The sequence below is a fragment of the Anolis carolinensis genome, chromosome 5 (genome assembly GCF_035594765.1).
Source record: "Anolis carolinensis isolate JA03-04 chromosome 5, rAnoCar3.1.pri, whole genome shotgun sequence".
Taxonomy (NCBI): Eukaryota; Metazoa; Chordata; class Lepidosauria; order Squamata; family Dactyloidae; genus Anolis; species Anolis carolinensis.
The window spans coordinates 175,445,622-175,461,511 of record NC_085845.1 but is presented as its reverse complement, the minus strand read 5'-3'; the positions used below and the strand labels follow the sequence as shown (position 1 = coordinate 175,461,511).

Sequence of the window (15,890 nt, the reverse complement as noted above, 5' to 3'; positions counted from 1 at the left end):
GAACACTGAATGCCACCAATATTCGGCAATACCTTATAGCTTGCATTATTTCCTGAATAACACTAAGGTGCCTGCATATGAACAGGTGCTTCCCTTCTCTTAAGCAGGTCAGCATCTGAATATCCAATTCTCACTTAGCACCTCAGTGCCACAATGTGGTTTGGGTTCAGAAGAAATTGAACTTACGACAATTTTTTTGTTTCAGGAAAGGGATCCAAATCACATTTCCAAAAGAAATTAATAGAGTGCTTAAGTGCTAAATACCATTATCAGCAATTCCCCAGGAAGGTTAACTGGAGATATACTTTCAGTATATAATGACTATTTACAAGACATTCTTCCCATATATTGTCCAAGAAGAGTTTCAAAAAAATAAATGCAAATTAAAACACTAAATATAAAATAATCAACATGCAGTTGAAAGACAACAAAATAATTCAGTAAAAACCACATTAATTTTGGTGATATTCTTGAAACTGTATTCTTGTTTCACCACTGCTTATTTCTACAGTAGCTTAATCAAGTCTTTTAAATCATCAAGGTATGATCAAACAGAAAATGCACAGAATATTCATCTTTACTCTCTGCTAGGATGGAACCTAATCTTAACTGCCATCTTCTTGATGTTTGTATTAAAATATGCAATTTGCTATTTAAAATTCTGAGGAAAATAATATTGGGACACCCACTAGGGCACCATTGCCAAAATTGACCAGCAAATCCCTCATTTATGGACCTAAACAAGCCATGAAGGCAACACAGACCTGATTTCCAAAGGAGAATAGCATGCCTCAGGTAAGCGAGATTCTTGTTTTTTTTTTAAAGGCACATATCCTGTAAGTATCTTGTTTTAATATGAAAATACAATTTAGAAAAAAAGCAATCTGGATTCTTTCACTTCTGATTACTGCTGCGCCACTAATTTGTGGTAGCATACAGTAAAAAAGAGGCAGGAGCTGAACTCAGTACCAAAGCTGGTGCCAAACTGGCATCAAACTGCAATTCCCAAAATTGCTTCCCTCTGCACTTGAATACTTCCATCCTCATTGGATATGCTGGGAATATATCATACATGAGTTTGGTTTCTACCTTACCTTAGCAAGCTTGCAGTTTTGATCTTCCAAAACGATCAGGTCTTCCTCCAGCTTCTTCAGCTTTGCTTCAGTGGTCACTTTCTCCAACTGTAGCTTTTGCCTGGCACTTTCCTCTTCCTCCAGCTGTTCTTCAAGCTCCTGCATAAAAAACACAGGAAAGCGTATCATTCAGTGGCTTGATCAGAGTCTATGATCAACCTAACTCCTACCAGCATCATAAGGCTTTCAGCACTAACAACAAGCAACACCTAGAATTTGGAAGAGCAAACATGCATGTGCCCAGGCTTTTTCTACAGGCCATCTTCATTGAGCAACCAAACTTACGTGCTACTTGGGCACTTTCAAACCCAACCCATATTACAGCAATAGCCCCAATCCTGCCATTACCTGAATATTCTGATGCATTTTCTTTTTCTCAGCTTGCAGATGCTGGCACCGTTCTTCCTCTTCCTCTACTCTGGCCTCCAAGTCATGGCATATCTCTTCTAGCTCCTGTTTTTTCGCTGTCAAGCGGGCTCTGATCTCCTCTGCCTCAGCACATAGTTCTATCTCAGCTTGCAACTGTTCCTGCAACTGCATCTTCTCTGTCAGGAGCTGCATAACATACACACACATTTCAAGTCAATTTGAGGCTTTAATAATCTGCTAAATACATCAGACATTGAAAATGTTAGATTAAATTGACATAGTGGTTTCCCTTAGCAAGGGAGACCAACCATGTTTGTAAACAGAAGGCCCCTATGATCCCTTCTGTACTTGTTAAAAAGTTTGGATTATAATCTCAGCTTCAGATGCAGGATGCATTCCTACTCACAACAGTTTGGAAACTCCAGTTATTTGAGATTTGTATCTGAAGAATCAAGTATAGGACTGTGCTTAAAATGTGAAATCTCTCACACAGATACATACAGAACAAAAAAAAGCCCATTTGGTGGTCAGACAAGCTTGTAAAGCAGAAATACACAACCTGGGTTCACATGCAGCATGCTGTAGCTCCTTAAGACAGAAGACTCCTATGAGTTCATTTGAGATCATTGTGGAAGGGAGTCACTCAGGTGGGTAGGATAGGCAGCTGGGCATATGGGAAGTGGGAGACTCTTCATGTGCATGCATGTGTACATGTAGGTGCCCGGCCGTGGACATATGCAGCCCACAACAGGCAATCAATACAATGTACTCTTGCTCTAAGGCATTTAGCTCGGGAAGACTGAAGGAGAAATCATGTCTCAAACTGTGTGTTTTACTGCATGACTTAATACTTAAATGGATACTATCCAAAATCAGTTAAAAACTGCAAAGCTTTTCAAGAGCAAAGGAGATGACCACCCAGTACTTGAGAAAACAACCCAAGTTCACCTGTGTCTGAAGAGTTTCCATTTCTAACACTCTGTTTTCTGCAGTCAACTGTCTTTCCTTCACTTTCACCAGTTCTTCTTCCTTGGCCAGCATCTCCTCCTCTTGCCGGCTCACTTGTAGCAAAGGCTTCACCTATGATAAGTCAATTTGGACAATAACTTATTTCATGCCTCCCAATCTGTGTGCTAGAGAAACATTGATACATCCTGCACAGATCTTCCAAGTTCTAAGCCCATCTACAGGTAGCTTGCTTCTTAGAGCCAATGAAGCATCCTTTAGTCATCCTGAAATGGGCAATATTTCAGATACAATATCCATAAGTCTGTAAGATCTTTAACATCAAAACTAAAATTCCTTATCACTTTATTGCTCCCCCAATCACTACCTTTGTAAACAGTCTCCACCATTGCCAGTTGCGAAGCTTCAAGTAGGCAGCACAATTCCTCTGGAGCACTTTCATTGCTGTTAGTTGCTGCTGTCGTTTGGCAAAAGCCCTATGATGGGAAAAAGTGAGATGGTGAGAAGATGAGGTCTGCGAAAACCCTTACAGACCTTAACACCTCTCAAGATTAATAATCATAGCAAAATCCTAATTTTGTTTTTTCCCTACTATATCATTCCTTTCCCTCCCAAATTTCTAGTCTCCATTTCTTCCACTGTGCCTTTAAACACTTTATATAGTGGGTTGGGTAAATCTGAGTGTTTAGGGCTTCATTAGCCTTGGAGGGCTGCACTCCCCAGAAAAAACCCCACTGTTCCTCCCATGTCTCCTATGGGGCATGAGGAGCATTCTCATAATGTTTCACTTCCCCATGTCCATTAATGGTGCTGGAGAGGTTTTTTTAACACCAGGAAAAGAGTGGATGTGATATAAAAAGAAGTCTCTTCTGGGTTAATACGTTTAAGGGAGTCCCAAAAACATGACAAAAAATACACCTCACCATCTGAGGGACATATAGATTTTTTGTGATTTTTTTTTTACCCCGGCGGTCCTGGTGGCTGCACACAGCCTGCAGGCCACAATTAGCCCACTTGTCACATGCAGGGTTTCCAGAGTGAAAACTGAAAAGGACTCCTGTACAAAAGGGGCGATTTCATGGGGTGTTGCTTGTTACTTGTTTCCATGAGAAGCATCAACTGCTAAAATTCCTTTTTATATACTACCTTTACAGATACAGAACCACTCCCATCTTTACTCTGTCCGCTCTAGTTATATATAAAGACCCCATCACCATTTGTTCCTTATTCCCTATCTCACTCTCATTTTCTTCTGTTGAGTCCATGCCTCCTGTGTGTCACAAATGCCACCTGCATTCCTTCATAATACAAGCTTGATATTTTATTCCTTGAATCTGAACTAACTGTGAATCTGAAGAACTACAACACTGGAATTGTGTGTTGGCATTTTACTTTGACTTAAAGCAGCAGCCATACAGGAAGACCAGGGAACTTTAGAAAATTTAGCATCCCACACTTAAGAGATTCCACTCAGCATGTACCTTTCATTTCATTAATTCAGCTTTTCTGCAATGTAAAAAATAATAGAGAAAGGGCCAACTGCTGCTTTAAAACTTCAGGATGCCAGCTGGCCAAGGATGTTAATAAGCAAAGATTAGAAATTACTTTGTACTCACTTTCTAGCCAAGTAGCCTCTACAGCACGCCTGGAACCCAATAATAACATCTGTGATTTTCAAATCCCTTTCTTCTTCAAGGTGGGCAAGGACACCTGCTCGGAAAAACACTTTGCTTTGTCCAATCCTGTAAAGATTTGGGTCCAGCTCTAAGGCTTTGATCTAAAAGGGAGAAAACACACTTAATTGTTAATACTAAAAATACATCAGGAGAAACATTTCTTTACAAGTAAATCCCTCCATGTTTACTTAAATCACAGAAGACAATGGGATTTTATCAGGCACTGAAGTTTTCCAAGGGTATGAACAAACATTCAGGAGTTTTCATTTAACTACTTCAAAGATACTTAGAAAGAACATTCCAAGTTCCGTTTTAAATGATGATCATGTTCTGCAATCTTCTGTTACTACATACAGATTAATGGAAAAAAATAAGTCTTGAAACATGATATTGATTCATGAAAAGGGACCTAAAGGAGGCAAGGGGGAGCTCAAGTACCAGATAATTCCACCAGGAAATGGCATTATGCTTAGCATATTGCTTTACTTTCACAGAGCCTATTCTTCATTGATAAACTAAGGCAGCTGTCATTAACACAGCCTCATTTTTCATAAATCTATTCTAAACTAATGAAGGAATGTGTATGATTCTTCTCATTATTTCAAAAACTGGAGCAAGAAACATACCATCAGCACACAGGCTTGCTTTCCATCCATGAATCCTTTTGGAATGGCATTGGGAGTCAGGATCTCATATCTAGAATGCAAGATGTTATAATTCCATTACTAACTCACATTATTGGTGTGAGGTAAGAATTGTAAAAGAGTATCCTGCTATAGAAATTTCACAGCAGAATCACAGTGACAATCATAAAAAGAGATTATCCTGCTATTTCTTATGTTTTACTATTTAGATATATTAATTCGAGTTCTGGGAGAATAATCAGTCTTCCTAACATCTATTAGAACCCTGATGCAAAGGAAGAATTTAGTGTCACATTGTGTGTCGTGCAGTGGTCTGACTTAGGCTCTGGTAGATCAGAGACTGAATCCCCTGCTAAGCCATGGAAACCCATGGGATGCCTAGGGCAAATCATATTCTTTGAGTAGTGAAGGAAGGCAATAGCAAACACCATTTGAACAAATCTTTACAAGAAAACCCCATGATAGGGTCTGCATCAGTAGGAAATTACTTGGAAGGTACAAAATAATGAATTGTCATAACTACTACTGATAATAAAATTATCCAATACAGTCTGAGTACACAGGGGGTGGAGCAGGCAACTGCAAACCACTGATGCATGATCTGCCAGCAGAGCCAAGGATATGTTGAAGATTTGTTGGAATGCCATTGTAGTCTACTAACTAGTCTGCTATTCAAGTGACCCACTGACATAGCCAGATGCTTTTTAGGGATTTTAAGACACTAATTCAGAGTGGATGACTAACTATCAAGACAGATTTTCTTCAGAAATTTTGTGTGGATACCTGCCAATCTAAAAACATTCCAACAGTGTATTCAATATACAGCTAAGACCATAGGTCAGTTTTACCTTTGTCTGAACTCCTGGAAGACAACTCTGTTAGGAAAGCCTTGCCTGCAGATACGAATTCCCTCCAGCACACCATTACAGCGAAGCTGATCTAGGACCAGGTGTGGGTCAAGTTTTCCAGCCTGTGGAGGAAAGGCAGGTTGTTTACAAGGATGAAGGTATACATATTCATGGATGCCCAGCTTAAATTGGTATGCAAGTTGAACCTTTTCCTAGAGTAAATACACCTACTACTATTATTCAAATTTAAATATTCTGATCGAATTATGCTTAGACGTGCTATGTTTGATATACCTGTGGCAGAAAACTGATACATCACATTAGCTAAAAGTACAGCTAAAATATCCTCTTTACGAAAACAACAATAATATTCCATCTTATATTCAGATCAGGGACACATGCAACAATATCAAAGCCTTTTTTTCAAATTATAGGAAAGGGACTGAATTTAAATTATTATTATTATTATTATTATTATTATTATTATTATTATTATTATTATGAAAGACTATGAAGAAAATATCTAAACTATAAATAAATGTTCACTTACATTTTTACCTGCAAAAAGGAAGGAAAACATTTTAAAGGCATCACTCTCTGTGGATAATTAAACTTAGCAATACAGCAACTGTCTTCTTTATGTCTATTTTTTTAAATTATTTGGTACAACTTTTTAAAATTTATTTATTGCTAGCACTGTGGACATCTTTTACATGGACAAGGTATAAGTATAACTATCTTAGTAAATACATGCTACAACTTCCTGCTGCAAGCCTCCTAACAGTTGGAATATATTACCTAAATTCCTCAACAGGAAATGTTTTTGAACAGAACTTAAAACATAGTTCCCTGTGAGAACCCAGGATGTATGAGATATTTTAAGAACAACAGGTAATTCCAAAGCCAAAGCCAAATCAGATTTAAGGCAACCATGCCTAAAAGCAGGGTAAGGAATAGCTAGTTGTAGAATACAGTAGAGTCTTGTTTATCCGTTATAAACTGGCAGGCAGAATGACAGATAAGCGAAATTGACGGATAACAGGGTGGGTGCTCGCTCGCCCAAACTCCCTCCCCCTCACTCATTTACCAGGCTGGGTCCCAGCAGCAGCCCCAGTGGCACCGGGGCCTGGCCCAGCGAAGGAGCAAGCGAGTGAGCAAGGAAGGGCCTTTGCCGCCCTTCTTCACTCGCCCGCTCGCTGTCCCTCAGCTCCTTTGCCATGCCGGATCCCGGCAGCACCGGGGCCCAGCCTGATGAAGGAGCGAGCAAGCGAGCACGGGCCTTTGCCGCCCTCCATCACTCGCCTGCTGTCCTTCAGCTCCTTTGCCGCACCGGGGCCCGGCCTGGCGAAGGAGCAAGCGAGCGAGGAAGGGACTTTCCTTCACTCGCCCACCCGCCATCCCTCGCTCACTCACCCAGCTGGGTTCTGGCAGCACTGGGACCCAGCGGGGTGAGTGAGTGAGAGAGAGAGGGGGGGGGGAGGACATTTGCCTCAGATAATACGGAGTGTCGGATAAGCGGAACTCGGATAAACAGGACTCTACTGTATCTGCATACAGCTATTCTCCACCAAACATCCTTCAAAAATGCAAGCAAGAATAGCAATCTTTAGAATCACTTCCAATGTCTGAGCAGACTACAGAACTGCTGTTTATACACAAAAATGTGAACTTTACCTTCTTCTCATGGTTGGGGATGATGCAACGGACAAAGTTGGGGTTGGTGTTCCTCAGGGTAGCCATCAGCTTGGCCAGTTGCTCTTTGTACAGCTGTCCTACTGTGCGGAACATGCCCTTCCTGGTCTTGAAGGCCCCAGGCAATGCTGAATCGGACATGCCAGCAACTTGATCCAGACCAACTATGCGATCAACTGGAGGAAACATTCAAAATGATTAGGTTATCCCCACAGCTCGGGTGGAAATAATACATCATTTTATCTGAACACAGCAAGGACAGAAAAAGGAATTTGCAGGAATAATTTGCTTCATTTTTCTACAGAAGTAGTAGTCCTATTTATCATTTGTATTAGGGCAACAACAAGAAGGGAAGAAAGCAGCCACTCACTACTTGAGCTAGGATCCATCACATGCCCGACAGATCTAGCTGATAGCTGAAACAGCCATTTTAGGCTAAGGATTACCATGGAACTGGTACAACAAGTTTGGTCAAGACAATATATTATTTCTCTCTCTTTTCCTCATATCTGTTTTAACATTAATATAATGATGCTTTCTTGCGAAGATACCCATTGAAAAGTTAACTCAAGATTTTTTTCTTGCCTCCATTAAAAATGGTGTTATGTAAGACTATGGGAGGCAGCCATCAAGTTGAGAGGATATGCTGTAAAGATGCTCCTAAGAAAGCTGTCTTTTAAGATCTGTATGCTCAAACCCAAAGTAAAATAAGAGTGTAGAATTGGGGATCATTTTGAAATTCGTTTTGTAGCAGAAACATGCTCAACATCTCTAAGCTAAATTAGTGAGTTTCCTATTCCACACCCACTAAAAACAACGCATCTACAGTGTATCGTGTGAATAATGTCATACAGAATTCATTAAATGATGTGTTATAACATATGAATTTCATCTGATGTAAATTGTCTGGCAGGACACACAGGCAGAAAGAAATTGAACGTTCGTATATTACAGAAGTTCATTCGCGCTTAAAACAAGTGAGTTTTTTGTTCAGTTCAGTTTCCATGGTAGCCACATGTAAGATTAACAGAACCCGCTTCTTACAGATTATTACAATGATCAAAAGCTAAAACAAACTTAGTTATCATAACTATAGTATTAGCCTGAGGCTTTTAAAACAAGATATGTTAAGAATAATGTGGTCAGTCAAATCACTTACATTTGCTAAGTGACAATTAGGCCAGCTACTACTGATTTGATCTTAATAATAATAATAATAATAATAATAATAATAATAATAATAATCAGAAATGATTCTCAAAGGAAACCCTTTAACTTGCCAAAAGCAGGAATACATTATATATTGAGAGACAAGATGCATGGTTAGGGTAGAGTATCCTTGTATATATATATATATAGCTGAGAATCAAGTCACCTCTTCTTCTTCAAATGTAAATTCTTAATTCATTTAGAGATAAAGTGTTAATGAAAGAGTCTGTAACAAAAGGAAATCAAACACCTCTGATTTACAGAGGCAAGCAAAGAAATCATTTCCCATAACAGAAACTTCAAAATTTGTTACTTGTATCTTTTTAACCAAGGGGAAAAAAACAATGTTAGCCACTGGAAAACTGCTGTTCCTTATGGGTAAAATTATCCAGACAACAGCCACAAATGGTCACTCCACAAGCCACTTTCAATGGATTTATATGTAAAGAAATATTATAAGATTGACATTTGTACAAACTCTTAAGCCAATACCATCCATATATGCCCTGCTGCTGTACCAGTGATCATATCTAGCTTTTTAAAAAAAGACTGTGTTTTTTCCCCGCAAGTCCAAAGGGGTCTACTAGCAAAAAGCAGGCGGACTGGATGAGACAGACAAGCAGGAACAGTAAAAGGGGAATAGAAGAATTAATAGAAGCATTTCTTGCATGGCTCTAGAAGGAATCACATGACACGACACAACAGCCGGGTTCTCAGTCACCTGGTTCTAGATGAAGAATAGGAAAATGTTGATAGAAATAGGCTCTCTGAATGTTCTGCATCTCTGCAACAGAGACGTCAAAGAAAAACCCAAGAAAAGAGACAGTAAAAGTAAGACTCAAAGCAACAAATAATCCAGAGTGCAAGACACCTAATGGCACTGGAACAAGCAAAGAAAGTCTTTTAGAGGCAAGTTTTGGCCTATTTAATTAAATCCTGTATTTGGATGCAGGAAACTATAGGGCGCATCTGTCTGAAAGATATTCTAAGATTCTACCCTGCCAGCCTAACCTTTTAAATCCTCCTCACTTCAGCAACAAAAGAAGAACTTTTAAAGTAAAGATTACATATGCACAAGTTTTGGATTGCTGTGTATTGGGTGCTTGAAGATAATGACTCTTAAAGAAAAACAGAGAAGAATTCTGGTTCCCATACCATCTTTCCAAAGTTCAGACACAAATTTATCAGAGGACTGGTGTAGCAGAGTAGCAATGTTATCATTCAGAGGGTCCATGTTCTTCATCAACCATTCATCAGCTTTATAATCAACCTAGAAAAGAAATGTATTATCAGCATTAGATAGAGATTATTAACTTGGCCTCAGTTCTGAGAACAGCTCAGAAATTAGTAGTATCTGCTGGTTTTCACATAACCACTCTGAGACCTTACCCTTCCAGCATAGTGTATAATGCTGAAGTCAGCTTTATCTTTCAGCTGCTTTGGCTTCTGGAATTTTGGGTGAGTGCCTTGTTCTTGCACCACTTTCTCCACAAAGCTTTTATCCGTAGCTTTTGGGAACCAGCACTCTTCATCTAGGAGGGCCAATATGCCTGGGGGACCAGCCTGAAGGAGACAGAGAAATCAGCACTGCTACCAAGATATAAGACCACAGCAGGATGAGCAGAAGAAGAAAAAAAAACATCTATTCCTAGCACGTAAGGCATAATCGGCAATATGGAAGATCAGGAGTTGTCTTTTAGCATCTGCGTTTCTTGCTCCTTACCCTATACAATTAACACTTGAAAGGTTTATATTCAAGCTTGCCACCACTCCCCTTATATACCACCTTCTTACAAGTTGAATACAGCTCTCTAGAATGCATCAAATGGAATGTGCATGTTTTGTTCAGTTGAGTGCTCTAGCTCAATACTCTCTAAAGAATAGGATATATTACTCACTGGTTTTTCTATGAGATCAATGCAGGGTTGCAGATCCAGACCAAAGTCAATGAAGTTCCACTCTATGCCCTCACGCTGGTATTCTTCTTGCTCCAAGATGAACATGGTGTGGTTGAAGAGCTGTTGCAGCTTTTCATTTGTGTAGTTAATGCACAACTGTTCAAATGAGTTCAGCTGTTTCAAAGGGAAAAATGAATATACGTAGGTGATTACTGTTCAGATACCTACTGAAGTGCAAATCACATGGGGAAAAGTACCATAATAGGTACTCTAGGAACAGCACACTAAATAACAGGAAATCTAACAAGATACAGATGTCTATTTGTTTGACTCCCAGTGTATTCGTAACCCCTCATTTTTGAGCAATCAAGCTATCCAGTTGTTTCACTCACGAGAAAAGCTTGTGACAACAAAAACTGTGCAAGTTATAACAATTAAATATAAAATTATTTTTAAAAACAGAAACAGTCATCTTGCAAGATTTTAATGTTAGAATTATATGAAGAATAAGATAAACTTAAAAGAGAAAATTTAAATTAAACTTCATCCTCTTTCACTGTCTGTCTATCTCCTAATGAGGACTATGTGTGTCAGAGATACATTACAATCCCCTATAGCTTTGAAGCTGGACTTCTATACATATGCAAGCAGGAGTCCTAACTAGAGGACAAGAGTCTGGGTGGCCTTTCTGAGATTTTGTCCCCCTGGCTGAGCCCAAAGGATCACAAATCAAGTTGGTCATCGGTTAGCATCCTTTTAAAAAAAATTCCCCTGGATATTCAGCTCGATCACAAGATTTTTTGGCCTTGGTATTGACATTTCTTTCCCTAGGCACCAAAAACATCACCCCTTCACTCTGATCCTTAAAAAGGATACATGACTAAAATCAGCTATAAAGTTGCTTCCCCATCTACTCCTAATTCAACTTTCAATGTGCACAAAAATAATTTGTATTTCCTTACTACGTTTTACCCGATCCTTTCTCTGAAGAGCTTTTGAATTTATTGCAGCTGAGCAATTACAAAATTTATTTTGATTCATAGCATATCAACTCTCCCTCTTTCATGCTACATATATTTTATGCTGAAATTAAAGAAATACTTTGTTTACTTACTTCAAAGATTTCAAAGCCAGCAATGTCAAGGATCCCTATGAAAGATGCTCCTTGTCTCTTTGTTTTATCCAGTGCTTTGTTGATTCGCATCACTAGCCATCTGAACATGCGTTCATAAGTGGCTTTAGCCAAAGCCTCAATGGCAAAGTCAGCCTGAAAAATGGGTTGAAGTCACATGCAATGTCCAAATAAAACAGTACAGAAAACGTTATCACATTTCATAGATTCCTGGCTGTAGTGCTGAGTCACTGACAGATCCTCCACCCTGTAAAATTATGGCTAATTTCAAAGACTCTAATCTTCAATGTAACATAGAAATCATTCAGTCCTTATGGGTTGGATGTCTAAAGGAGAAAGGCAGGAAATTACCTCAAAAAGAAACTTCACCTGACTTGATGGATAGCAACAGTGGGATTATGGATGCTCTTTGCAACCTATTTCTGATATCACATAATCTAGAATATTGTTTATTAAGAGGAGATTGATGTCTCCCATCTGAAATTTATGTGAATACTGACATTTATTTACGATAGAAACAAGATTTGTACCTTTATGTTATGTATATAAGTATAAAACCTGTCACATAGTAACACATTTAATGTTTCAAATATAACAATAACATATCTATGTATCTATGTATCTATGATTGTAAGCACAGCAGACAAAAAACATTCCTAACAGCTATTGTCCACGCTCTGCCCCTATGGAACTATGCAAAGTAAGTTAGTTAAGAACAGTGAATGACTTAGATCTTCAAGATTTAAACACGATTCCACACATATTTACTTGAAAAGTTAAATCCCACTACGTTCCACCTGTTTTTCTTCCCCTTTCAGAGAAACTTTTTTGTTTTGTTTTCATTTTTAAACTTTACTTTGTTACAATACATACTTGTTCTTTAGTCTGAGCTTTCTGGACATAGTCTCGGCCCACTTTGATGCGAGGGGTGAGAATTCCTCTGGTGAAGTCTGTCACATTGATACCCAGAAGGTGAGAAACTTTCTGAGCAGCTAAAAGAATACAAGAACAAAAGGAAATATTTAGTACTTTTACTTCTTTCATTTTATTGTGAAAGGGAGACTACTTTAGATGCTTCTGGGAGTGTTATGTATTTGAATGTAACAGATTTCAAAGAGCACATTCAAAGTACAATGAGAGATGGAAATGTTTGGTTTGTTTCAAGATCCAGAGATACACATAAGATGACCATTGTTTTGTGTATGCCACTTAAAAAATCTTGCAGAATAAAATGAAGGCACATGATACCGCAAGCCTTCTAAAACAAACAGATATATAGTTTAAGCATCCCTAATGCAAAATTCCAAAATCCAAAATACTCCAAAATACAAACCTGTCCGCGTGCGTTGCTGACATAATGATACTTTTACTTTCTAATGGTACAATATACACGAATTGTGTTTCATGCACATTATTAAAATATTGTGTATAAATTATTTTCAGGGACTGCATATGAAATGTACAAGAACTTTGAAATCCACAAGCACGTAGACAATTTTAACAGAAAGGAGGAAACCATGAAAATGAACAAAATCTGGTTACCTGTATTAAAAACACCAGAATCAAGACAGTAAATAATGAATATCACTCAGAAACAGGAGAGCTCCAGGCAACAAGTAATTAAGGGCCAGTTAACACCTACCAAACAGATGATGCCTCAAAGCAACAAAGGCCAGGCTACCTCTATGCAGATACCCTCACTGATCGACTCTGCAAACTTCATGGCTATTCCAATGCTAATTAAAGCTTGCTAACCACAACATTAACACTTGCTTAAACAAACAAAGGTTCCTTCTCCCACCCTGGACATTCCACAGGTATAATATATACACTCCACTTGTTTTACTGCCAACAGAACCTCTGAAGATTCCAGCTACAGATGCAGGCGAAGTGTCAGGAGAGAATGCTGCTGGAACATGATCATATAATCCGAAAAACTCACAGCAACCCTCTGATTCTAGCCATGAAAGCTTTCGACAATACATACATGAACTTTGTTTTTAGACTTCCGTCTCAACTCCAAGATATGCACATGTAAATATACGGTATTCCAAAATCTGAAAAAATCCAAACTCCAAAACACTTCTGGTCCCAAACATTTTAGATGAGGAATACCCAATATGTACCTTTATGCAGCCTGGTTTGTTTTTTGTTCTTTACACCTAAGTATTAACTGATATCACATATCCACCTGTTTTAAATTTAGACAGCTCTGAATTGAGGGTGGTAATCTCCTCTGCCCTGAAATTTTTGGGATTTGAGCACCAAATGGCAAAAACCATGGTCTCATAGCTTCAGAACACACAAATCTGTCTCCAAGTTGAAATTTTCAATGTTTTATCTTAGACATTAAATCCTAGGTCTGACATTTAACCCAATGCCACCTAAATGTGTTTAATCTCTAAACTGAAAGCAAAGTCACATTCCACAGCAATAAGCCTCAGGCTTTGACCTCTTGTAACAATACTATAGTTCCATTTCTAATTGTTCGTTTTCCTCCCTTCTTCCTGCTACAGGAAGAGTGTAAGGCAAGAAGGCAGAAAGCTTCACCCTTAGAGGTTATAAATCCAACCCATCCCAATGATTGTTCAATGCACGGCAGCAGTCTCAATTACATGTCCCTTCTGAAGAGGTCCTTCAAGAGATCTTCTTTCAGTCTATTTATTAACCCTCTTGCCTGTTTTGTCTTCCTCTACATTTTGCTGGTTTGACTATTCTTTCTTCCTTAAACCTCCTCAATATTTTTTCTTCCAGATCTTAACATCCATGGTCTCCTCTCAACTACCCCCTCCTTTTCCCTCCTCTCTATTCCATGTCACCACCATAGATATTACATGTGCCTATTCACAGGTGGTTGCAATTAGACAGTAGCTGAGCCAATGTTCACATGTACACAATGTTTCTGCCACCAGGAGGCAACACCACTGACTGCTCACAATCTCAACAGCTGCAACCTGCTGCTAGGAAGCTGCCTACATAAAAAACCAACATGAAGAATGTAACCATTTATATAATACTACTAGGGTCTTTTAGTATGCATTTCCACTTGGGTCTCTTATATGTATGTGCACAGCATTTAAAAGACTTGAACTATTCTGAGGATAAGGAGCATACCCCAACCCCTCAATACCCAAGGAACATATTTACCTGTATTGTCAGGCATGGAAGCCTGATCTGTGTTGCGTTCCTTCTTGAACATAATATTCCCAAGCTGAAGAACACCAGAGATTACTTTTAACAGACCTGAAGGAGAAACAAAGACAGAATGTGTTATTCAGAAAGCATCTGCTAGGAATTGGTCAGCACAGATGTTTCATTCCCATTGGCCCTTTGCTAACAGATGTCTATAACAAAATATTGCAGTGCAGAGTGCAGTACAATTCCCTTATCCATGGGGGATACCTTCCTGAATTTACCAGAGAAACTGTGGATAGTAGTAAACCCTGCTGAAAAGAGCAACGTCCACTGGAATTACCATAGAGTTGTACTGGAGAAAAAACCTAACTCTATGGTAACTTCAGAAGAGGCATAGCATACAATTTCCTGGAGTGCTTATAATATTCCTGGAGATTACATATTTTATCAGATGCAGGTAGGTGAAACTGTAGGTTGCAGTCCCACAGGTACAGGCTCATATTGTATATCATAACATTTTGTGTCAGGTGATATGACATTAAAGGTAAAAATAAAGGTTTCCCCTGACATTAAGTCCAGTCATGTCTGACTCTGGGGGTTGGTGCTCTTCTCCATTTCTAAGCCGAAGAGCCAGCGTTGTCCCTAGACACCTCCAAGGTCATGTGGCCGGCATGACTGTATGGAGCGCCGTTATCTTCCCGCCGGAGAGGTACCTATTGATCTACTCACATTTGCATATTTTCGAACTGCTAGGTTGGCAGGAGCTGGGGCTAACAGCGGGCGCTCATTCCACTCCCGAGATTTGAACCTGGGACCTTTTCGTCCGCAAGTTCAGCAGTTCAGTGCTTTAACACACTTCGCCACCGGGGCTCCCAGATATTATGACATTACACCGCATTAAATAATTTTATGTAGTGTCAGAGATATTGTACGGCCAACTATGTCCATAAATATCTTTAGATCAGGCTTGGACAGTGCCCAGAAAAGACTGGTGACTGGGCAGTCTAAAAGTGATTTCAAAAAAATCAATCAATCAATGGCAAGACAGAGTGGAAAAATATCAAGAAGCTGCAGTTGTACATTCCACCACATGGGGCACTAGTCATCAGTTCCTGGAAGTGTGTGTAATACAAAGCTTACTCAAAAGTACAACCCACATTATATATTTGCTGTATTGGGTGGCTCAAC

At 39.1% G+C, this 15,890-nt stretch overlaps 1 protein-coding gene across 3 annotated transcripts in view; it reads right to left on the bottom strand.

The window, feature by feature from the left end:
* The window catches only part of myh9 (myosin heavy chain 9), an 86,119-nt gene that overhangs the window by 15,071 nt on the left and 55,158 nt on the right, over positions 1–15,890 (bottom strand). For all 3 annotated transcript variants that reach the window (XM_008110647.3, XM_008110648.3, XM_003220933.4), the window contains exons 10-23: positions 14,715–14,810; positions 12,441–12,559; positions 11,550–11,702; positions 10,436–10,609; positions 9,927–10,100; positions 9,693–9,807; positions 7,311–7,504; positions 5,637–5,758; positions 4,771–4,840; positions 4,085–4,245; positions 2,836–2,944; positions 2,451–2,582; positions 1,482–1,688; positions 1,095–1,232 (exon numbers count right to left, since the gene is read on the bottom strand). In XM_008110647.3, coding sequence (XP_008108854.1) covers positions 1,095–1,232; positions 1,482–1,688; positions 2,451–2,582; positions 2,836–2,944; positions 4,085–4,245; positions 4,771–4,840; positions 5,637–5,758; positions 7,311–7,504; positions 9,693–9,807; positions 9,927–10,100; positions 10,436–10,609; positions 11,550–11,702; positions 12,441–12,559; positions 14,715–14,810 — 1,964 coding nt within the window. The remainder of the gene's footprint in view (positions 1–1,094; positions 1,233–1,481; positions 1,689–2,450; positions 2,583–2,835; positions 2,945–4,084; positions 4,246–4,770; positions 4,841–5,636; positions 5,759–7,310; positions 7,505–9,692; positions 9,808–9,926; positions 10,101–10,435; positions 10,610–11,549; positions 11,703–12,440; positions 12,560–14,714; positions 14,811–15,890) is intronic.